The following is a 23,888-nucleotide window of genomic DNA, read 5'->3' as shown; positions in this document are numbered from 1 at the left end:
AGCACTAAGCTGATTTTTAAAAAAAACAACTTTTAATTAACTCATTTTTATATGTGCATTTTACAAATGGGTTTGTGGAAAGATTTTACTTATTTTGTTGAATAAATTTGAATAGTGGCATTTGAAATCAGTGTAGCCAAGTGGAAAGAGCACTGTTGTTAATATCATATGAACTAGGTTCAAATCTTGGGCATGCTACTTTTGACCTTGGGCAAGTCTCTCATCCATTATAAGCCTTCAGTTATTCATTTGTCAAATAAAGGAATTAGGCCTCAAGATTCCATTCTAGGTTTGACTCAGTAATCCTGTGGTCTTGAAATCTTTATCTAATTAGTTTGTATTTTGGGGTTCAATTTTAGATGCAAGCATGGACCAAGACATAGATGTTGCAAACACTATGAAGATAACTGCATATCTTACTGCTTAAAAGTAAGTTAAAATGTGATACCCAGTGGAATCATGTGCCAGCTATGGGAGAGGTGGGGGAGGGGGGAGGAAAAGAAAATGATTTTTGTTTCCAATAAATAATGTTTAGAAATGACCAAATAAAATAATGTTAAAAAAAAGGTAAGTTAAAAGACGACATGGGGTAATTGTGAATGGAAATCCAGAACACAATATTAGTTTAAAGGTTAATGAAAAATATAATTCTTACATGTTAAGGATTATTATTTCTTTATATTTAATTTGCAAAACGAGAAACAAATAATAGAAGATGCCAGAGAAATGAGTGTTTTTGAATATACCTTTAGAAGATCCTTAATACATGATGGCAAGATGACCGTTTTCAAAATCAGTGGAAGACATGAGAATGAGAGAAAAAAGATGGGTCAGCAGGAGAGAGAAAAAATGTAATTAATTTAGCTCCCTTACAACCCTGCCCTAAATAAAGCACCTGGAATGTGACTTTGGATCAGTAGTTACACACATACAGCTGTGCCTATCTGGTATACTAGAATGTGACTTTGGACTTGCAAAGTTGTTAAATTTTTTTAAGGGGCTGGGATAATGGAAGATTGCCCACAGTTGCTACACACTGAGAAAACTGTCTATGTCCCCTGATACAAATTACCCTTTTCCCATATATGCTTAGTATACTTCCTGCCCTGCCTGTCATTCAGAGTCTTCTATAAAGGAGATTGTGAAATTGTTTTGACTGGAATTAGTCTGGCACAGGTGCTGCCACCTGCTACAATTTGTTTTTAAATTTAAGGTAGTTTTCTTAACAGCTCTGACTCTTTTTAAAAGTTTACATTTTTAAAGAACCGATTAAGATTTTTTTTTTCTTATGCAGTCTGGTTCTTGGTCTGAAGTATGAGCAAATTTGTAAATTATTGAGTGGAAAGTGTCTATTGTTTTAGGAGAGAAAGAATGTCTTTATTTCAAATTATGTATCACTATGAGCCTATGCACTGAGTTTTCTATACAGTGTTCTATAAAATTAACTTATAGATATATAGTCCCAAAGGAGGAAAAGGAGTTGGGTTACTAATATTACAGTAACTGTGTATTTTTCTGGTTCTACAGTGTGACAAAGCTATCCTTCAACAACAAATTACTTGTACCACTTTAAAGTGTTGTAAGAAGGCTCTATACTGGTAGCCATGTAGATTACTGGCTCCTGAAAAATAGTTATATCCTGGAAAGCCAGCATTATACTAGTTCAAGGGGATCCAAAGAAAAGACATTTTATTGAAAATTTTTTTGGTTATTTCTTTTTAAAGTGACCATTGGAATATTAATAGATGCATATATTGTGGCCGAGAAAGATATAATGTAAGCGGCATTTTTGTCAACTGCTAATATTCAACTTGAATATTGTTATATTTAAAATGGTTGATGTTGTTAACTGTAGTGAGTTAAAATGGTGGAAGATACAAATTATGCTAGATATAAGAGAGGGTGAGTAAATTGTGACCGCAAAAAATATGTTTCACTACAGTGTCTTGGTTTTTAAATTAAATATAAGGTGGTCGCCAGGGAAATATTCCCAATTATTCAATATGCCCAAGTCAACTGGGTTTTATAGAGAATTTAATTAATAATACAATGAGTAATCAAAGAAAGAAAGAGAGAGAAAAAAAGGAAATAAGTATGAAGGGCCTTAAGCCAACATGGCCTAGACCTGAGTCTTAAGAGAGAGATCAGTCAGTTAGTCTTTTATCACTCACCACAAGGTCTGTCTAAGCAAGGATTCTAGGGACACCAGGCCAGCTCCATCTCAGCTGATTTCACCAGAGAGAGTTCCAGCCAGAGACTGTTTCAAAGGGCCTCTCTCCAGAGCCTCCAGAGGGATAGAGTCCCCTCAGAGGAGCTCCAGCGAGACCTCCTTAGAGATTGTCCTCCAAGAGCTTCCCTTCTCCAGAGCCTCTCTCAAGAGATTCTTCCCAAGCGATCCTCATAAGAGTTTTTCCAAAAGGATTGTCTCCTCAAGAGATTCTGCTTTTCCTTATATAGGGGTTTTAATCCTATGTCACCTCCCCTAAGTCCTTATATCTACCAATCACTGTAGATGTTTTCCAAAGGACTGCCCATCTGAATTCCTGCTAAGTCAACTAATCTCCTCAGTAAGTCTGAACCAGAGAAAATGCTGCTGTGTCGACTAATCCCCTCAGTAAGTCTGAACCAGAGAAAACACAGCTGAGTCAACTAATCTCATTAAGAGAAAACCTGCCCGACCTTTATAGGTACCTAGCATCCCATTGTATCAATTCTAAAAAACAAGCATGGCTCAAAGAACTCCCTGCCTCATCATAAGCATGGATCCAAGTACTTTCATTGTTTAGCAAGGAGTTTTCTCCCCTAAAGCAGTCTTAAGTACGGGTGGAGTAGAGGTCCTCCCATTTCTGATCCTGGCGAGTTCTCACATCAAAATGGGGAATGTTTCTCAGTAGGGAATTTGTTCCAATTAAGAATTCCCTGATGGGGAAATTTTTAACATTCACAAGTCTGAGAAATTTCAAAATTTACAATATGTAGGTATAATTACTCTTGGAATAGTCTATATATGAACTTAAAACTGTTGGGAGAGCAATTGGTTAGGAAAATTGGCAACATAAATGTGTCCCAGGGATTCAGATTTGCTACATATTAGATCATGTTCCCCCTGTTAAGATGTTTCTTCTTGAGTAGATCTTTCTCATGTTAACATAGAATTTGATAATATAGATGGTTTTCTTTTCTTTTTGACCCAACATCATATTAGGGCTCTGTATACTCTTAGTTTGTCAATGGTAGAGTAATGTGTCTTCATTGATTTTGTTTTCCAAGAATTTAACTAGATGGTCAACTGTTTTGACTGGTATAATAAGAACAACAAAAGTGACACATTCAATAAAATGCCAGATCTGGAGTCAGGAAGATGAATCTTCCTGAATTTAAATCTGACCTTTGATACTTATTAACCATATGACCTTAATCAAGTCACTTAATCCTGTTTGTCTCAGTCTTTCATCTGTAAAATGAACTGGAGATGGAAATAACAAATCATTTAAGTATTTTTGCTGAGAAAATTCCAAATGGGTTCACAGGGCGTAAATACATGACTGAAATGACTGAACAACAACAAAAATATTGAGAGTTGCCATTTATATATTCTTTTAAGATTTCCAAGGAACCTTACATAAACTATCTCATTTGATAATGGCTTGCTGCCCATCATTTCTTTGAGCAGGAAAGATTTTTTTGGTGATTGTTAAAATATTATAAACTATATCATAGGTTGAATCCACAAGAATGGTCTACAAGGTATTTTTACATTCTCTCAAACAATTATTGGTATATATGTAAACCTAATAAAAGAAATTTGAGGATCTAAAATAGATTTTAGAAACCTCCAGAGATAGGGTCAGCTGATAACAGATACTTGTAGTATAATTAATGTTTTTCTTCAAAAAGGGAACTAAGTTTATAGATTTTGCAAAATATTTTAAACACCAATACAAACCTAGCTTTTAATACTAATAGTTATTCAAGTATTTTTTCATGGCATGTAGGTGTATAGCCTTGGTTCTTTAAATATATTAGTGGAGCATAAGCTCTAGCAGATTCTACCATCTTGCAAAGACTTTGAGTTTAGCCCGATAACACATTGTACCTTCCAAGGACTAGACTAAGCATAGAAAGGCTCATCACCAACCAGCCAGTCATATAGTGATGAGTAATTTAACCACAGCAATTCATGAAACAAGAGGAACACAAAATGGCTCTTGGTCTTAAATGATCCCTTCTACTTCAGTAGTGATGGTGACTGGCAGAATTTCAGAAAAAGTGTCTGGGGGGTGGGGTGGGGAGGCAGGGTTAAGGATCACACAGTTTTTAGACAATTATGTGTAAACTTAGCTGTTATTATTTAAATGTAAGAATCCTTGTCAAGTGTCCAACCAATAGACTAGGAAGGGAAATCATAGCATTTTGAAATTCTTTCTGTAACTGAAACCAGAAGACAAAAGGAAGTTGGAGTTAATTAGAAGGAAAGTTCAGATTCTCTTTAGAGAAAGAAAAAAGCAATTGGTAGGATTGAAGCTATTATGCTTCCAAAGGCAGCATGAAATATCCTTTCTTGAAACATTTAGTCATTTCATATTGTAGCACTCTTAAGCATTTGTCAAAAGATCACCATAATTATAACTTTTGTGCCAGAGGATGTGGTAGAAATGCCACAGAGAGACCTTCCAAATGAAGTATGTATATGTGGGGGAGGGAGTTGTACCTTCATATTCTGTGACTTCAATGAGGGCAATGAAAAATATATTGGGAACATAGTTTAGTAATAAGAAATAAAAATGGGGGGGGGGGCAGCGGGGTGGCTCAGTGGATTGAAAACCAGGCCTAGAGATGGGAGGTCCTAGGTTCAAATCTGGCCTCAGATATTTCCCAGCTGTGTGACCCTGGGCAAGTCACTTAACCCCCATTGCTTAGCCCTTACCACTCTTCTGCCTTAGGGGTATTGATTCCAAGATGGAAGGTAAGGGTTTTAAAAAAAAAGAAATAATAATGGCCAGAGACTTAGCGACTATATAGAAGCCTTATACCTCTATATCATGATTACATTTTTAAAAAAAGAAACTCAGACGGTACTGGACATGGCAAGCACCTCCCCCAAATTAAATCTATATTATTTTAACAGCTAAGTAATTAAATTTTGGACAGAAAGGCCTTCTCTCTTCTAAGCCCTTCTGTGACCCTGGGTCCTGTTACTCAGTCCTGCTGTCCAAAGTGCCTTGCCTGGGCTCAGCTGCTCTCTTGGTTGGGCCATGGGTAGGGGGGAGTTGCTGTTGGATTTTTCATTCAATAAACTGGTGGTTTCTTTAAAAAAAGAAATGGAATCATTTCAGATTGAATGGTCTATACATATGAGGTCATCAATATTTTAGAGTAAAAATCAGAATCAATACTAAACTATACCCCAAAAAAAGAGAAAAAAAATGTGTTATGGAATAGAGGTACGAGCTATTAACACTGACAAGTAGGAAATAGATTTAAAAATACATACATCCAAATAGACTGTTATCTAAGGAATTGGCTTATACAAGTCACTATAGAAATTTCCTCATCCAGTGAACATTTAATCTCCTTGATAGACAACCATAACTTAGAAAATAAATTTGTTTTTACATCAAAGAACAGCAAAACTCTCACTTCTCTGCCTAGGCCCCCAGCCACTTCCAGAGACTCTGACTCTTTTAGTACAGTATAACTGTATTCACTGTTAGGATTTCTTGAAAGACATGGTGGTAAAAATCTTGTTCAGTGACTCCATGATTGTAAGTATCAAATGAAGTAAAAATCTGGAATGCATGACTTCCCATGGTGTTGGCTCTGTCTTGAACTTTATGCAGAGTAGAGTTTAAATGCTACAGGCCCTCTCTATCCTAGTTAGTAGAGTTGATACTGTGCTTATTGTATAAATTCCCATAACATTATAGACATTTGTAAATTTGACTCCTAATCACTCAAGAGTTCAGCCTATCTTATAAACAAAAGATAAACTGAGTTGAGGCAAACTATCATATGCAAGTTGGACTGCCAGCTCGCATAACTTCCAATAGTACATATATCTTGAATAGACACTGGGAATGAGCTGGGATCTGGTCCCAAGATTGAACCAGAAAGCAAGGTAGTTTTAAATAACTTGGGGAAATTACATGTTAAATGACTCTGCCTCCTTGAAACAAAGACTTGCCTTTTTAGAATCAGTGTTCTCATTATGCTATGTGACTGAATCATGGAATTCTGTTCAGTGTCTGAAGAATTAGTGTTTAATGTCACAGAAATGGCGAGGGGGCCACAGTTTTCCTCACCTGCAAAGGGAATGGATTAAGGAAAATTATCTAAGGTCCCTTAAATTTGTAAATTTAAAATCCTATGGTCTTATGCAGGAGTCTTAGTGTGTTATGAGCATGTGAGTCACAATTGTCTTGGAGAAGTTGCATAAAGGATGCCATCAGAAAGATGTTTAACTAGAAAAGGGATGTGCCCTTGTCATGTAATAAGAATGAAAGATTACAGATGAATAGCTTCCATGCTATATCTATGCAATGTCAAGAGATCTAGAGGAAGACCCCTCTAACTACTTGGGAGGAGATCACACGTAATTTCAAGTATCCATCGAAGTAAGTTCATGTTTCCATTCTGCTTTAAAGGTTACAAAAAGTTTCCTTACATATATCTGTGAAGCATGTAGTGCAAGTATAATGCTCATTTTACAGAAAAGGAAACTGAGGCCTATGGCGATGACTTGCCCATGGTCACACAGCTTGCTGATTTGAACTGAGATTTGAACTCACTTCTCCTGACTCCAAATCCAGTTATTCTTTTCTCTATGCCACCCTGCCAAGGAAAGTGCTCTTATTAATACAGACACTAGATTAAATAAAGAAAAAGCATTTATTCAGTTCTTACTATCTGTTAGTACACTATAGCAAAGAAGAAGTTAGGATTAATACATTAATACATTGATCAAATGCTATATGAACTTCTTTTAACAGCCTTCTCTGTACCAGTTAGTTTAGTTCCCTAGATATTGTATGTCAATTTGGCCTCAGTTGTAATTACAGAAAACTAAATTGGCAGACACTAGTTCTTTCTAAATAAATTCCCTTTGGGGCTGTATGCATTTACAGGAAATGTAGAGAAATGTTGGTTGTGAATATATCATTTTTATGACATCAACATCTCATTTGGGTAGTATGCCATAAAGCTGCCATCTTCTTGTGGTTTTCAGCCTGACTTGATAGAGGAGCAAAATAAAATTTATACATAATTGTTTCTAGATCTGTAAATTTGTTCTAATGTATTTAGTCGTAAATTTCCGTCCAATGGTCTTTAAAAATGTAAAAATTCCTTGTCTATCAAAAGAGAGCTTGCCTATTCCAAGAACTATGGGTTATTGGCTGTCTTATTTTCTAAGTTTCCTAAACTACTTGATTCTATTAGGATGTGGGTTCTCACATTTGTGCTTAGCTGTACTTTTTTCCCTCACCCTATTACTTTCTTTTCTGAAACCAGATGGTTTAAGAATTAATAATCCAAGTTAGTAAGTTTTGGAAATATTAAGACACATGTTTAAACTTTATATAATTTAGATAAAAAACATTCAATCTAAAATGTCTATTATTTAATAATAACATGTATTATGTAGTGCTTTACAGTTTACAAAATGCTTTCCTCACAACTATGATATAGTAATACAGTTGACATTATATTTACTTTAAGGATGAAAGAACTGAGATTTATAGAACTTAGTTAACTTCATATGCCTGATAAGTGGCAGTTTCAGGTTTCTGATATAGATTTTTTTATTTCAAGTTCAATACTGAATGCACAAAAATATTATTTTAAATTGTAAGAATTTAGTTCTGAGGATGCCTCTAATGTGAACTTTTAAATGCTTAAAATTCTATTTTTATTAACATTCAACAAATATTGAATCAGTACTCACTTTGTACAAAGCACCATGAATACAAACATATATAGTACAGAGTAGGTGTTTATTTAATATTTGTTGTATTGAATCAGAAAGAGATAGACATCTTGCCTTCAAGGAGTTTACAACTAACAAGCAGAAGATAAAAGGCAAGTAAGAAAATAATGACTAAGGAGTGATCTATAGTGAAATTGCTATAGGAAATATGAGGTTGTATGTCTCATTTCTTCCCCCCCCCCCCATATTTTTTGTAGGGCTTCATCAGAATGTTTAGTGTTGGTTACTTGATTCAATGCTGCCTTCGAATTCCCTCAGCATTCAGGCATCTGTTTACACAACCATCCCGGCTCCTTTCTCTCTTCTATAACAAGGAAAACTTTCAACTTGGAGCTTTTCTTGGCTCTTTTGTCAGTATATATAAGGTAAGTTTTTCAAAAGTGAAATGGAAGGTGAGGTCAATGGTTATTATCAAAGTATATTAATACAGTTACAAAATTATTTTGAACAATTTTTCCAAATATAATTATAGAGATTAAATTAGTCATTTAGGCTATAATTATTATAGTTTAAAGTAGATGAATGTGTAAATGTAGTTTACCCTTGCACATGCCATATAAGATTTTCAGAGATGTAACTTCACTGTCTTTTCCATATGGCATTACCCTTTCAAATGTTTTTAAACAAAGTAAACTTTTTTTCCCCTGAAGTTATATTGAGTGATGGAGGTATAACTGTTGGGTTCCATCTCTTTAAATACTATGAATAGTTGTATGAATATATGAATGACCACCTAAGAGTTTCCAATAACTAGTACATGATCAGGAAACTTGAATTGTTGACAGACCCTAGTAGGCCTTTTTTGTTGTAGACAGTGACTTTTTGCTTGAAGGAACCATCTGCTTTAAAAATAAGAGCACTTAAATGCTTTATTAAAACATCAAATGCAAAACTGCAAAATGAGGTCAGCCTATATTTTTTAGTTGGTTTCTAAACATTTCTGCAATAGATGAATATATGGGCTCTTGTTTTGTTAGGGTTTTTTAATAATACCTTTTCCCATGAAAGGGAAGTTCATTTGTTTTAAGGGGAAAAATTTGGCAGATGTTGGGTCATGGATAAAGATTATCTCTAATTATGGATAATTTTTCACTTTGTTAAAAACTATGATGCTCAAGATTTCATTTTTAATTATGGCCATATTAGGGAACCACTGAAATTTGTGAACTTAGTAGAGGTAACAGAAATTTGTGACATAAAAATTTGTTTTCAGCTCTTGTCTCATGATTCATGTTAGACAGTCCAAATGTGATGTGTTCATAGCAACATTTGTAAAACCCAGACCCGTTTTTGTTTATTGTCTAGCATATTCTGGGCTATCTTCCCAACTCTTGCTTATTAATCAGGGAAGAGTGATTTTTCCTATCAAAAAGTATATACAGTATATTTTATGGCTTTATGTAGCTGATTTGGGGGGGATTATGTTGGCCACTTGCATTTTTATATGAGCAAGGCACTTCAAAGGTGGCCATATTATGACCATACCATATTTCTTATTTAGTGTTTATTTAGACACTTTGTGTTTTGTACCAGCTTTTAACACTCATTCTCAAATTGATCTTACAAGTTAGGAAGATGGGAGATTTTTCAACTACAAAACCAAAAATAAATGAAGGCTAAACAGTTTTATCTAATTTAAATAAAATGATTTCCTAACTCTTTACATTGAGAAAAATGCAATTCTTTAGCCAAATTGTAATTTAAGACAATTGTCCTTAATGATTATTGTTGAACACAAAGGAAATTAACGATTAATATGTCAAAATCCTGGTTAATGGGGACAGCTTGCTGATAACAAATGTATTTTTTGTACATTTTGATATAGGAGCATGTTTTAATATGCATTTCTGAAAAATGAAAAGAATTTTTGACTTCTCTTGAGTTTCAAAGATAGAGTATTTTTCTTTAATAGTAATTTCCCTACTATTAATAGTAACTTACTCTTAATGGATTTGCCTGGAATGGCTTAGATTTATTGGGGAGCCACAATGTGTAAATTCCTCTGAGAATAATGTATTCATCCATATTATGGGTGAGCAAACTATAGCCCATAGGCCAAATCTAGACCATTGTCTATTTTAATGCAGTTCTAAGAATGATTTTTACATTTTAAAAAATATACAGGCTGTACAAAAATAGGCATCAAACTAGATTTGATACACAGGTCAGAGCTTGCTGGCCTCTGTGAGTTGTCTTCTAGAGCAGAGATGGTACACTGAGGGCTGGAGGGGACTCCCCAGTGCACAAGAATCTGATTAAGCTGTAATTAAGAAAGAACTATTTAACAGAATAAATAAAAATACAATACAACAGTGCTAATTTGTGGTTTTCTGTGTCATGTAACTTTCAGTGATCTGTTTCTATTTGAATTTGATGTCACTCTTCTAGAATAATTGGATTTAATTGGATGCCATTTATTCATTTACTTTGTTTTCTGTTATATTGTAAAGGCCTTTTCTCTTGGCTCTAAATTGAAACCACTGTATTCATGTATCACTCTTCTTTTATCATATATTCACTTGCTTTCAAACTTAAGGTAATTTCCCATTGGATATAAGGTCAAATCCAAGCATCTCATCTGAGTACCACAACATGATTGGTCCCATTTTGCCTACCCAGCCTTATTTCCCACTATTTCCTTATCTGTTACCCTTATTTCCTATTTCCCTATTCCAACATGGCCATGTATAATCTAATTAGTCTGATCTCATTACTCTCTACTAAAATACTTTCTTTTTGGCTTCAGTGCTCATGCACTTTCCCTTCTGTGGAATATGCCCTTCATTTAGACATAGTGTTATAGGACTTCATGAGCCCATATCCTCTAAGAAGGCCTTTCACATTAATATGTTCGTGCTTGCTTTCACTTCACATTTAAACTATACATTTTAGCCTATGTAATATAATTTTGTTACATGATAAAAAACACAGTATTGAAATAAAATATATAAACACTTCAGCTACTCAATAAAGCACAAGCATTACAAGAATAAGATGCTGTATCTGCCTCAAACTTATCATAAACTTTGATGTAGCTACCTATAATGATGATTCTATTTTGAATTCATGTCTCCAACATTTGTCAACCTCAATAGCATTTTTTCAAGTGCCTAACAAATCTCAATTACATTGATTAAAATGTTTAGTGTCATTCTACCATTTTGAATTTCTCATGCCTGTAGCCTAGTTGACATCATCATGTACATCACTAATGCCAATTGATATTTTTCATCTCCCTAATATAAATGATCACATTTCTATATTGGCCTTCTCAACATTAATACTATGCATATGTTTTACCAAAATACTTTATATGTCATCTATTCTCCAGCTCTTTTCTAGTCAGTTTACCAAATACCTAAAGAATTCAATAACTGCCTGATGGAATTGAACATCCCATTCATTAGTGGAAGCAGAAATTGACTAGTTGCTTGGTCTTTTCCACTGCACTACCTTCCCCTTATCCTTTCAGATTTACTTTGTCAATAGTGGTTTGTAATTTCAAAACAACTCTTGAGTCTTTTACCAACTAGAGGGTTTATGTTTTATATTTTTAGTGAAAGTAAATAAAGTAGTAAAAGATCACAGAATGGAAATATTTCAAATCCTTCTCCAAAATAATAGGAAAATTAATTTTGTGCTCCTTAAACTAATGAAAATTTTATGAATGGAAGCAATTAAAGTTCTGTCCTTGAAACTCTTTTTTTTTCCTTCTGTTTCATTTGCTTTCCATGATCTAGTAATGTAATTATAGAAATATGTGAGTTGCTTATGTCATCATTTCAAAATAGATTTATTTTCCATATGGTAATGAAATTACTTGGGGCATTCATTAACATTCTAAAAAACATTTTTAAAAGATTGTGAATTTTATTTCCAGCAAATACTACCACTGTGATAATTTCCAAAAATTGTCAAATATAAATATTATTTTGCATTCCCTCTCATATACATATGTATTTTACTAGTGAGTAATATGTGGCCTTGAAAACAAAAGAACAATAGAGCACATTAAATCCCATTCCCCCATTGCTTGAATAACTTTACAGTACCTTCTCTGTCACCAGTATGAAAGTGAAACACCAATAAATAAATAAAAGTTGTAAGTTTCCTGAACGAATATGCTGATTTTTCCTGAAATTTGTAGCAATTTATCTTTTGGTGAAAATTGTACATTGATTGGTGTGTGGGGATCCATATTAAATGAATTTTCATGCTTCTTCTCATATAACCAGTCACAGTAAACAATATGACCCAATATTATTTCATGTGAGTCAGATTTGAACCCATGATAAAAATGACCATATAGAATATTTGCTAATATGGCCCAAATCAATGACATTAAAATGTTGAGGATTTCTCATTGCTTTCCCAATTACCTATTTTTTTGAGGTTTTACATTATTACCGGTAGGAATTGGTTAAAGATGTTTTTATTTTCATGAGCTTTACTTAAAAATGTAAATTAACTAAATTATTATGTTTTTCCCTTAATATAGGGTACTAGTTGCTTCCTTCGCTGGGTGAGAAATCTGGATGATGAACTGCATGCAATTATAGCTGGTAAAGGAACAATAAAACACTAATGCTTATTATTTTACCAACCTTTGGGGGAAGTGACAATAAAAACACAAGAGCATAGGTATGAGCCTTGTAGTTCCCAGCATTATGAAAGATTTAGACATTATCAAATAATCAATTGTAGTATAGTCAGTTTTTTCCAAGAGCATTTCTTTTGTCACCAAGGATGAAAATGATGTTTCTCTTAGCAATAATTGTATATTAACAAGGAGTTAAAATTTTTTAAAGTTATTCCTAGGGATGTTTTCAATAGAACACTTCCTTATAAAAATACTTTTTACTTATTAGGAGGTCTTTGTAAGAAGAAATGAGTTGCTTTTTTCTTATAAGTATGTTGAGGTTGTGTTGTATATCATATGAATTTGAAGAAAAATTTTGTGTCTGTTCGTATAAATATATGTATCTGTAGGTATCTCTTCAATTCTTTTAACCTACATAATACATACACACTCTCTCTCTCTATGTATGTATGTATATGTATGTATCTATATCTATAGATATAGATACATACACACACACATATACACTCACACATATATCCCATATAATTTTCATGATAGACCATGAATCAGGGAATCAGTGATATAATTGTACAGGTTTTAATTTACTTAGTCCCTTTGACCTTAGATGAGTCTAAAAAAGAAAAGAGTTAGATATGACTTGAAAGAGGTCATTTTGCTTAAACAATACCTGGGTTAAGAATTGATAATACAATATGATCCTTTAGTTTCCATTCAATGACTTCTAGTAATAGAGATCTCACTGTCTCGTGGCTCCATTCTACTTCCTAATCTTTAGGAAACTTTTCCTTTTAATTAAGTCAGATTGTTTTTCTTCAACTTCTATCCTTTGTTTGTTTGTTGTTTTTTTCAGCTTCAATCAGCTCTCCTCTTCCCACTCCCAGCTGCCTGATATCCTAAGAAGATATCCTGAGGTCATACACCTAATAATATTGAAAATACACCTAAACTCATTTATCAAGATTAATCAACTCCTACCCAGGCATATACACCCCATCCTAGTAATTATGAACTCCCACTAGTAATTATTCACACCCTGTTCCCCATTCTCTGCTGCTCCCTCCTTTATTCTCATCCCTCAGCCCAACTCCTACAATGTCCCATCTAAACCTATACACATCATTGCTTCTTGGCCTTTTGGCTAAGATCAAGTGTAGTAAACCTACACATCCCTTCCACTGTGCTCTTGGGAATGCCTACATTTTAAGTAACAAGCTTGCTTTCATAATAAATCTTTTCCTTTCCCACAGCTTTGATCTTCTGGTTCTCACTGAAACTTTGTTCTTCCCACCCTCAGTACCACATTTCCCAGCACTGGCATCACTTTGATTCATTAACCAACTCACTGATTGAGGTAGGGCAGTTGGAATATTCTTTCTGCCATTGCTACTTCCAAACTCACCTGTTTATCACCATCATATGATAACCTCTCCTACTCTGAGGTTCAGTCCATCCATATCAACCACCCAAACAAAATGCTGGGAGCTTTTATCTACCAACAGCTATTATGCTTCCCTTTTTTTCCTCAAAGAATTTGATGCCTGACTCCCAGTACTCTCCTCCTCAACTCTTGTCTTTATATAGAGAACTTTAGAATAAATACAGCTACTTTAACAACCAAACCTCCCAGGTTCTCAACTGATTCATTTTCTATGTCCTTTTACCCAAATTCTACACACAGATCTTACTGTCAGAGTATCATGCACAAATGTGCCACTTTCATGTTTAAGAATTTGAAATATTTTTGTCTTATCATAAAATGATGTCATTGCACCTCAACTTGAAACCCTAAACTCTTTTTTCTCTTCACTCTGACCTCCAATTCTCATGTCTTTTCTAGGTCATCACTCCATCAATAGCTGCATTCTCCTCCTTTCAACAGCTTGACCCCTTAGTGAACCAGTTCAACTCTGCTCTGTCCTCTTCTCTTGAACCCTTTGTTTCCTTATATTATTGTCTTGTTCTACTAGACATCACTCTAGAATGGCTCCCACCTTTTGCTGCTTTTCCTTCTACTCATGCACTGCTAATCAAAGCTGGAGAAATCATGAAACCCTGTTAACTCTGCTGTAAATTTATGTTATCTCAACTGGGCCCCCAGTGTGGCAGAGCAATACTTTTACATCTTCCCTATCTGACTCACTGCCTCCCTCCTCCATCCTCTGTACAGAGAACCTTGCATTTTTTTCATTGATAAATTAGGTGATTCACTGAGTTCACTCTTCTCTTCTCATCTCATAGTACTTGGATGCCTATTACCTCTCTTCCTTTACCACTGTTTGACATCAAAAGGAAGACATTCTCCTTGCCAAGACAAACCCCTCTACCTGCACAAGAGATCCTATTCTGCCCTGTTTTCTCTCATACACTTCGTATACCCTTCTCAAAAAACCCTCATATGAGCTATCTTGCCATCTCTTATTTCTCCTTTCTTTGGTGGCTAAACTCTTTCCATGAGGAAGTCACTCACAATTGATGCATTCACTTCCTTTCCTCTCACTCTCTTCTTAATTCTCCACATCTGGCATGTGAGCACATTCAGTGAAAGTTGCTCTCTCTCACTTTACACTCATCATATTAGCTAAAATGACAGAAAAAGAAAATGGCATGCTAGAGGGACTGAGGGAAAATAGGTACATTAATGTACTATTGGTGGAACTATGAACTAGTAGTCATTCTGGAAAGCAATACAGTACTAAGTTAAAAAAACTATTAAACTATGCATACCTTTTTACTAAGCAATATTGCTACTAGGTCTAAACCTCAAGGAAATAAAAAAGAAGGAAAAGATACCTTTGTAGAAAAATATCTATGGCAGCTCTTTTTCTAATGGCAAAGAAATGATAAAAGAGATAAAATAGAAAACTGAGAGAACTTCCCATGAACTGATGCAGAGTGAAATGAATAAAGTACGAGAAAAATTTATACAAAAACAGAAGTATTTTTAAAATAATCAACATTGAAAAGTTTAGTAATGCTGATCAATGTAGTATCCAACCATTCCAAAGAATCAATGAGGAAACACGTTATGTACATTTCCAGGTAGCAAACTGGGGCTCCAATTGGAAATTGAAGCATATTTTCTTCTTTTATTTTCTTTCTTGCTTTTTTTTAGACATATCTAATGCAGGAATTTATTTGGTGTGATGATACATATTTGCAATGCATTTTGGTTTTCTTGCCTTTTCAATGAGGGGGATGGGAAGAGAATTCACTAACAGTCTTTTAATTGTCAAATGCAATCATCCATCAGTAATTTTGGGTTTTACATTTATGGTTTTGGTTATTTTCGAGTAGAATATTCATAATTAAATGGGAATTTTTGGAGATTTGTGGTGTACTGCAAAAAGTACATGTGTAAAGAAAATGAAAAATAAATTAGAAAGGCATAAATACTATATATTATTAAACTTTTAACATTTACTACCATAAGTATACATACATAAATTTATCATAAACAGTTAAATTTTGTTAAAAGTTTCTGTGTGCTAAATAAAAATATAAAGGTTACTATGGACTAAGTAGTCTTTTTGGAAATGCCCCTTCTTTCTCTAGATTCAGTCAAATGATTTTTTTACTTGTAGTGATCATTATATCTTGAACTTCTTTTTTTTTTTTAAACCCTTACCTTCCATCTTGGAGTCAATACTGTGTATTGGCTCCAAGGCAGAAGAGTGGTAAGGGCTAGGCAATGGGGGTCAAGTGACTTGCCCAGGGTCACACAGCTGGGAAGTGTCTGAGGCCAGATTTGAACCTAGGACTTCCCATCTCTAGGCCTGGCTCTCAATCCACTGAGCCACCCAGCTGTCCCTCTTGAACTTCTTTTGAAGGAAATCCATGGCACAGTTGCTGCAGCTACATGAAGACTGCATAGTGTGCTAGATACTAATCTCTCTCTTGTAGAAACTGGAACTTTTTATTAGTAAAATGTGTTTTATTTTTTTGTATGTGTTAAATAAATATGACTAGAATTATTAGAAATAAAGTTTGGGGTGGGGCCCAAAGTTATTTGCAGATTTTTACATTTGCTCAGGTTCTGTTCATCTAACTCCTACAAAGGTTGAGGGATATATGTGTTATGGTGTTTATTCAGTCTTCATTCTTACTGACTTTTTTAAAAAGGTATTGATACTCTCAATCATCTCCTTGCTCTCTTCTTTCTAGGTTTTTTTGATACTACTCTCTCCTGGTTCTCCTCCCACTTTTCAGACCATTCCTGCTCAGTCTCCTTTCATCTTCATCCAAAGCATATCCCCGGCCTCTGCCCTGGGCCCTCTTCTGTTCTCCTTTTATAGTCTTTCACTTGGTGATCTTATCAGCTCCCATGGATTTAGTCATCTTTAGTCTAATGATTCTCAAATCTGCTTATCCCACCCTAATTTTTCTACTCATTTCCAGTCTCAAATCTGCAACTGTCTATGGAACATCTCCTATCAGATGTCCTGTATATATCTTAAAAGGGCAGCTAGGAGATACAGTAGATAGAGCACTAGGCTTGCAATCAGACAGACTCATCTTGATGAATTCTCATCTGGCCTCAGACATGTACTAGTAATGTGGTCAGGTCAATTCACTTTTTGCCTAAGTTCTTCATCTACAAAATGACCTGGAAAAGTAAATGGCAAACTACTCCAGGATCTTTGCCAAGAAAACCTAATGGGGACATGGAGAGTCAGTCATGACTGAACAACTGAACAACTAAAATACATTTGAAACTCAAGATATCTAAAACTAAACTAATTTTCATTCCTCCTGAACTCTCTCCTTCCTAACTTCCCTATTCCTTAAGGGTTTCATTATCCTAATAGCTTTCCTTTTCCTCCACCTCAAGACATAGGTGTTATTGACTTCCCTATAAATTGAGAGAATTGAGGGGAGTAGGGCAGCAAGTGGTGGTAGAAATTGAGTAAACCACACTGACTCCATCTTGTGATTCAATAATTAAGGTAGCTCAATTTCTTTTCTATTTAATTATAGATCTAGTCCAAATTCTGTCTTGTTAGAAAACTATTCAGTGATGAGAATTGGGAAGCAGCCTTATTGTATTATTTGAACCTAGTTCTTCAGAGTTGGGAAATTAGACTACTTCTACTTACTGTTTAGAGACCTTTATCTAAGGAATTCAGTTATATTGATCAGAAATACAATTAGATTGATGCATGGAGTTTCTCATAATTGTACATCTCAAGTAACGTATATATCTTATCTGAAAACTGACCCTATACAATCAATCAGTTTTCATCCTTTGTTTATTTACAGATACTTGGAAGGAGTGGGATACTTCTGTTTCTGAATTCAGGACATTGTACCTATTCTTTCCCCCTCCTAATTTGGAAAGCCCCTAATCTTTCATCCAATTAGAAATCAGATTTGTATTGTTTCCTTTTAATTAATTGGCTTATTTGATAAGTTGTTTGCAATGTCTAAAGGTCAGGATCACACTGAATTCAGGGTACAGCCCTAAACCTCCTAAACTGAGAAAAGGTCCCAATTGGGTAATTACCATCCATTGCTTTTAAATCATAATGCTCAGAAGATTGAACTTTTGTTTCCTCAGTCATTTCATCTTTTACTTGCCACAATATCCAATCTGTTGCCAAATTTGTTTGATTTTACATTTATGATATATCTTCCATATTCCCCCTTCTCCCTTCTCTCCTTTGACATCACCACTAGCATGATTCAGAATCTTATTACTTCACTTTTAGATGATAGCCAGGTTATTGGCCTCCCTCTCACAAGTCTCTCCCTAGTCTTAATTCATCCTCCACTCAGCTGTCAAATTAATTTTCATAAAATGCAAGTCTCACTGTATCACTACCCTATTCAGTAAATGTTAGCTGTTCCCTATCAACTCCCAGATTAAACATAAATCCTCTGTTAGTCATTGAAAGCCATAACCTATGCCTTTTCTCATCCCCGTCTTTCCAGTCTCCTTAAACCTTACTTGCCCTATGTACTATATGATCCAGTGACACTGATTTCCTTATGGTCTTCCCATAAAACACTATCTTTTCTCAGAAATTTCTCTCCCTTCTCATCTTTGCCTTCTGTCTTCCAAAAGTACTCTTAATATTTGTCTCTTCTATCTGTTGATTTCCCTGGATTTCTCTTGTATGTATCTTATTTATACATAGTTGTTTACATGTTCTCTCCTCATTAGACTGAGCTCTTTGAGAAGACAGTCTTTTTGCATCCTCAGCCCTTAGTACAAAACTTTGTATGTAGTAGGTGCTTGTTAAATATTTATTGACTGACTGACTGATTTCTATATACAAAGAAAAACAGAAAAAGAAGATTGTATAAAACTATGAATTTGTATTATATAGTTTTTAAAAGAATATATCATATTTAACATGATAGCACTGCCCTAAATTTCTACTCTTTTTATTTTTCTTAGTGTTTCATTGATGCTTTTCTTTTTTAAGAAAAAAAATCATGACTCCCCATAAACTCTCCATGTGCCTAAATAAAAGTTTTTGATAAATGCCAAGCATTTAATAAAAGTCAGGCAAATAAAATCTATGAATTGGAAGTGTTTGAAAATATATTATCTCTTCATACCCTTGTCGTATACTGACTGCTAAGATGTGGAAAGCAAGCTTCATGATTAGCCTGTTTTTCCTTTATCTTATAGGCTTTACTCTTAAATCTGCTATTCTTTGTATCAATTTATATATGTCTTCCTAGCTTTCTCTAAATCTATCATTTTTGTCTTATTATTCAATAATATTCCATTATTCGTATTCTATAGCATGGTAAACTAATCCTCCATTAATGGGCACCCACTTTGTTTATAATTATTTGCATGTATATCTATATATGTTATATGTATGTGTTTGTATCTCCTTTCATTGTGTATCTGAGTTCTTTGATGCAGATGGCTAGTAGTGACCCATATCTCTGGTTCAAAGAATATGTGTGCAGTTGAGTGACTTTTGGGGGAGTTATTTTAAGTTAATGGTTGGAACACTTCATGCATCAGTGACAGTGCTTTAGTGTTCCTCTTCTACAGTCCCTCCAACAATTACCTTTTTCTTTTTTGTCATCTTTACTAATCTGATTTGCTATTCTACTAATCTGATGAGGTAGACCTCAGAGTTGTTTTAGTTTAGTTTAGCTCTTATTACTTATTTGGAACATTTTTTCCTGTGGTTGTTCAGTGTTTGCATTTCTTTTGTAAATTGCTTGTTCATATTCTTTGACCATCTATCTTTTTGAGAATGGCTCTTGTTATAATATATTTATATCAATTTAACAAGTGAAATTAGTAAACTCACTATATACCTAACAATATGTTAAATGCCAGAGATACAAAGAAAGACAAAAATATCCCCTACTTTTAAGGAATTCACATTCTAATAGATAAGACCACATATAAATAACCTTATTTATAGGTTATAGACAGGCTAAATTGAAGGAAATCTTAGAGGAAAGATACCAACATTTGGGCAGGAGACTCAGAAAGGCTTATTGGAGAAGGAAGAATTTCAGTTAAGTCTTGAAGGCAAATAGGGAATACAAGAGTCAGAGATGAATAGCAAGAACATTCCAGGCATGAGCATAGCTAGTAAAATGACACAAAATCAAGAGAAGGAGTGCCATTTTGTAATGAATAGCAAAGAGATCATTGTAATACTGCATACATTGATTTACCAGATTAGTGTTATACCAATCAAACTAGTAGAGGATATGCCAGGCAAAATGATAAAATTCATTTAGAGGAGCATAATATCTGCAATATTGAAGGGAATAATGGGGGGGAAAGTCTAAATGAATGGAAAATAGCACGTTTAACCTTCAAATTATAAAGCAGTATTCATACAAACTATTTAGTGCTGGGTAGAAAATAGGAAATCAAATTACAGGAAGAAATTAGACAAAGAAAAATAAAAACAGTTGAATTCGTCTCACTGTTCATTAAACTTGAGAACATAAATTATTCCTATAGGAATATCAACATTTTATAACATATACCATCAAAATGGATGTGACTAGAATATTAAAAATTCACAACATAAAAAATTAAAACAGATCAAATATCTTTCCCAGCTCTGTATGAAGATCATTCATAATAAAGAGACAAAGATGATCATAGATCAAAGATATCTGATATTTAAATTTCATAAATATTTGTAACTATTCTAGTTGTATGAACTTGAAAAACTTTTATATGAACAAAATTAATGGAACTTGGGTCAGAAGAGAAGCAGTCAAATATGAACAGATGTTTGCATCAAAAGAAGTCTTGTCCAAAAGTATAGGGAACAAATATTAGACCAAGAACTATTCCCTACTGGGTACAAATTCAAAGGCTATAACAGTAACTAACATTTATGAGGCATTTTATGGTTTGTAGTGCACTTTTTAAGCATCTCATTTTATTCTTAAAACAACTCTGGAAGATAGTTACTGTGTTGTTGTTTCCCTTTTACAGATGAGGAAACTGAGTGTAAAGATTAAAATTTAGGGAAACTGAGGCAGGTAGACGTTAGTTTCTCTCTGCAAGGAGTATTATATTTTTATGAGGTTTATTAAAGATTAAGGATTAAAGAAAATACAGGATAAGAAAACACATGTCTAGGCCACAGAGAGGCCTAGACACAACCTCACCTACATTATGAAAAGAGCCACCTCTGCTCCAAAACGGAAGTCCAAAAGCCCCTCGGTAGGCAGAGAATTCCTTTAAATAATCATTTGTGTTCTTGCCCAGGTGAGAATTCAGTGTGATTACAAAGCACTCTGGGGAAGTGGAGCAAAGGATTCTGGGGATTGGAGTCCTGAATTCGAGTATTTTTACATTCCTCCGTTTGATCGTTGGGGAGAGAAGTTTCCCCAAAAAGGATCATGAAAACATAATCAACTTAAACATTACAGTAATTTGAGGATAAGAGAAAAAAAGAATAAAAACAATAATTGCTGAACGCATTGACAAAAAGCTCTTTAGGGGGCAGTCCCCTTTGCCATGAAAGTATACATACAAATAAATGTTCAATCAATCACACCCAAAGTTCAATTTTGTGCAGCTTCTGGTCTGGAGGCTTCTTCATTGTGTCTTCTCCAACAGTTCAGTTCTGGATTCAGAGAGGTATCATCTTTCTTTTCCTAAAATTCTTCTCAAAAAGAATTTAAACTTTTCAATTTAAATAATGATATTTTTTACATTCCCCCGTTAAGAGGGTGATTGACAAATACAGGATCACTTAGGGATACATGGCTGAGGTATGAGGTATATAAATCAATTGGTAAGAGAAATTAACAAAAACATCAGAAAAATCCATAAGAAAAGAAAAATTTCTGGATGAAAATATAGACTATCAAAGTCTTATGTGTAAAAATTCCAAGTAAAAAGAAAAATAAATCTATAACAGGTCCTTCAATCAGGGCCCAATCAAAATGATCTAAGCAATGATGCATTTACCCAGTCAATAGCCAGCACTCCAGAAAGGTACCACACTATGAAAGACAGAAAAGGGGACCAGATTATATGAGCCAAGGTTTCGGGGATACTCTTCTGTGAGTATTTTCAGAGTGAGTGTGGACACAAGGAAAACCTATGTCTAGCATGTTAAACACAGTAACCTTGAGTCTTCACACTAAGTTTAAGACCTTTGTATTGGCCTAGAAGTGCATCAATCCATCCTGGATTGGCTTTTCTTTGGCCCTGTGCAATGGCTCTTTTGTGTATATCTTGTCCTAGAATCAGACAGAATCATTAAGCAAAGTCCCATAATTTTTTAAATAATTAGTGGCATCATTTTTATAGTCACAAGCTTTTTGGGGTATGCATTGGCAAATGTATCTTAAACTGATATTACTGAAAAGTAAAAAAGTTAAAGAAAATGTTAATGCTGGTGACATGTGCTTCAAATATAAAAAGGAGAGAAAAAAAAACCTGAAAAAGTATATTGCACATGCAAGAAAAATATAATAATAAAAGAGCTTTAAAATTCAAAAATATAGCTTATAATCATTGATATACTGTGTCAGCTAATAAAATATAGCATACAAGGCTTTCTCACCAAAAATGAGATCCATTTCCTCTTCATGTCTGGCCATGCTCTACTGTGAGTATGACAAATGAATTGAACACTAGTACAAATATGTAGATATCAATATCCCCAAAATTCTCAATAGCCCAATTAATTACAATAGCAAACAAACACACTATCATATTTCACATAAGTTGCTGTATGGCATTTTTAAATCTATGAATTGATGGATATTTGTCACAATTTTTTACAAACGTAGTAATCTTTCAACCTTCGTAATTAAACATTTTTAAAACAAAGTAAAACTCATCTTGGGTTAAGAACATAATCAAGAAATCTATATATCATTCTGGTGGAAGTTAAGTAGTGAGCTGAAGAGTATAAATAAAGGGGTGCTCCTTTTTTGGAGGCTTTTTAGGAGTACAAATGCCCCGAGATTAACTTCCCAACTTCCATTCACATGTGGGAAGGTTGGGGTTTATAATTGTATTTCACTTCAGCTATGGGCCTTACCTTGGGGATAGGGGCTGGCAAAAATAACCAGAGATTGTTAAGAAAAATTTCAAAAATCATATTTAAAAAACCCTTAAAACCAGTTGAGATATTTAGCACATTAAATTTTCCAAAGGTTGTTATAGCAATTGTAACCAGTTCTGAAGTCCATCTATCCTCTATGTGACAATTTACAAAGGCAAAAATAGAAAAAAGCTGTGTTTTCATATATGGGCTTAATCACTAATATTTGTTCAGCACAGTTATAGGGGAAAAACAATAGAATTTAACAGTAGTTAACCCAGTACATTAAAATGAATCAGTATAACAGAATAATATTGAATCCAGTAATATATGAACTTAAAATCACAAAGTTATACCTTAAACAAAAAATGCATTAGAATACAGAGATTTGTATAAACCATTGGAGTCTGAAATGCATTAAAAATCATAACCTCCAGTCTTTAAAGTTCCTTAGGTATTTTTTTTTATTAATTATCCATTTAAATGTCTATTGTCCAAAGGCAGAGTGGTAAGGGCTAGGCAATGGGGTTTAAGGGACCCATCCAGGGCCCCACAGCTGGGAAGTATCTGAGGCCATATTTTAACCCAGGACTGCATGTCTTTAGGCCTGGCTCTCAATTCCCTGAGAAGCAGAGTTTTTTCCCCAAAGTTAGCTAAAAGGAATACAGGTGAAGTCAATAAAAGGATCAATGCAATTAAAAGGCATCCTTCTAAAATAGCCATTGCTTTTAAGTTCCTGCATGAAAAAGCCTTTTTTCTTCCCTTCCTCCAAGCCACTCCGCCCACGTGGAGCTCA

General features: G+C 34.3%; 1 protein-coding gene across 2 annotated transcripts in view; it reads left to right on the top strand.

Annotated features, from left to right (window-relative positions):
- Positions 1-23,888, top strand: part of TMEM135 (transmembrane protein 135) — a 377,165-nt gene that overhangs the window by 339,806 nt on the left and 13,471 nt on the right. For both annotated transcript variants that reach the window (XM_001376587.5, XM_056794888.1), the window contains 3 exons: positions 360-429; positions 8,182-8,349; positions 12,483-12,546. In XM_001376587.5, coding sequence (XP_001376624.1) covers positions 360-429; positions 8,182-8,349; positions 12,483-12,546 — 302 coding nt within the window. The remainder of the gene's footprint in view (positions 1-359; positions 430-8,181; positions 8,350-12,482; positions 12,547-23,888) is intronic.

This window comes from Monodelphis domestica, chromosome 4 (assembly GCF_027887165.1).
Source record: "Monodelphis domestica isolate mMonDom1 chromosome 4, mMonDom1.pri, whole genome shotgun sequence".
In the NCBI taxonomy this organism is placed as follows: Eukaryota; Metazoa; Chordata; class Mammalia; order Didelphimorphia; family Didelphidae; genus Monodelphis; species Monodelphis domestica.
Note: the sequence above shows the minus strand (reverse complement) of the source record. Positions and strands in the feature narration are given on the sequence as shown.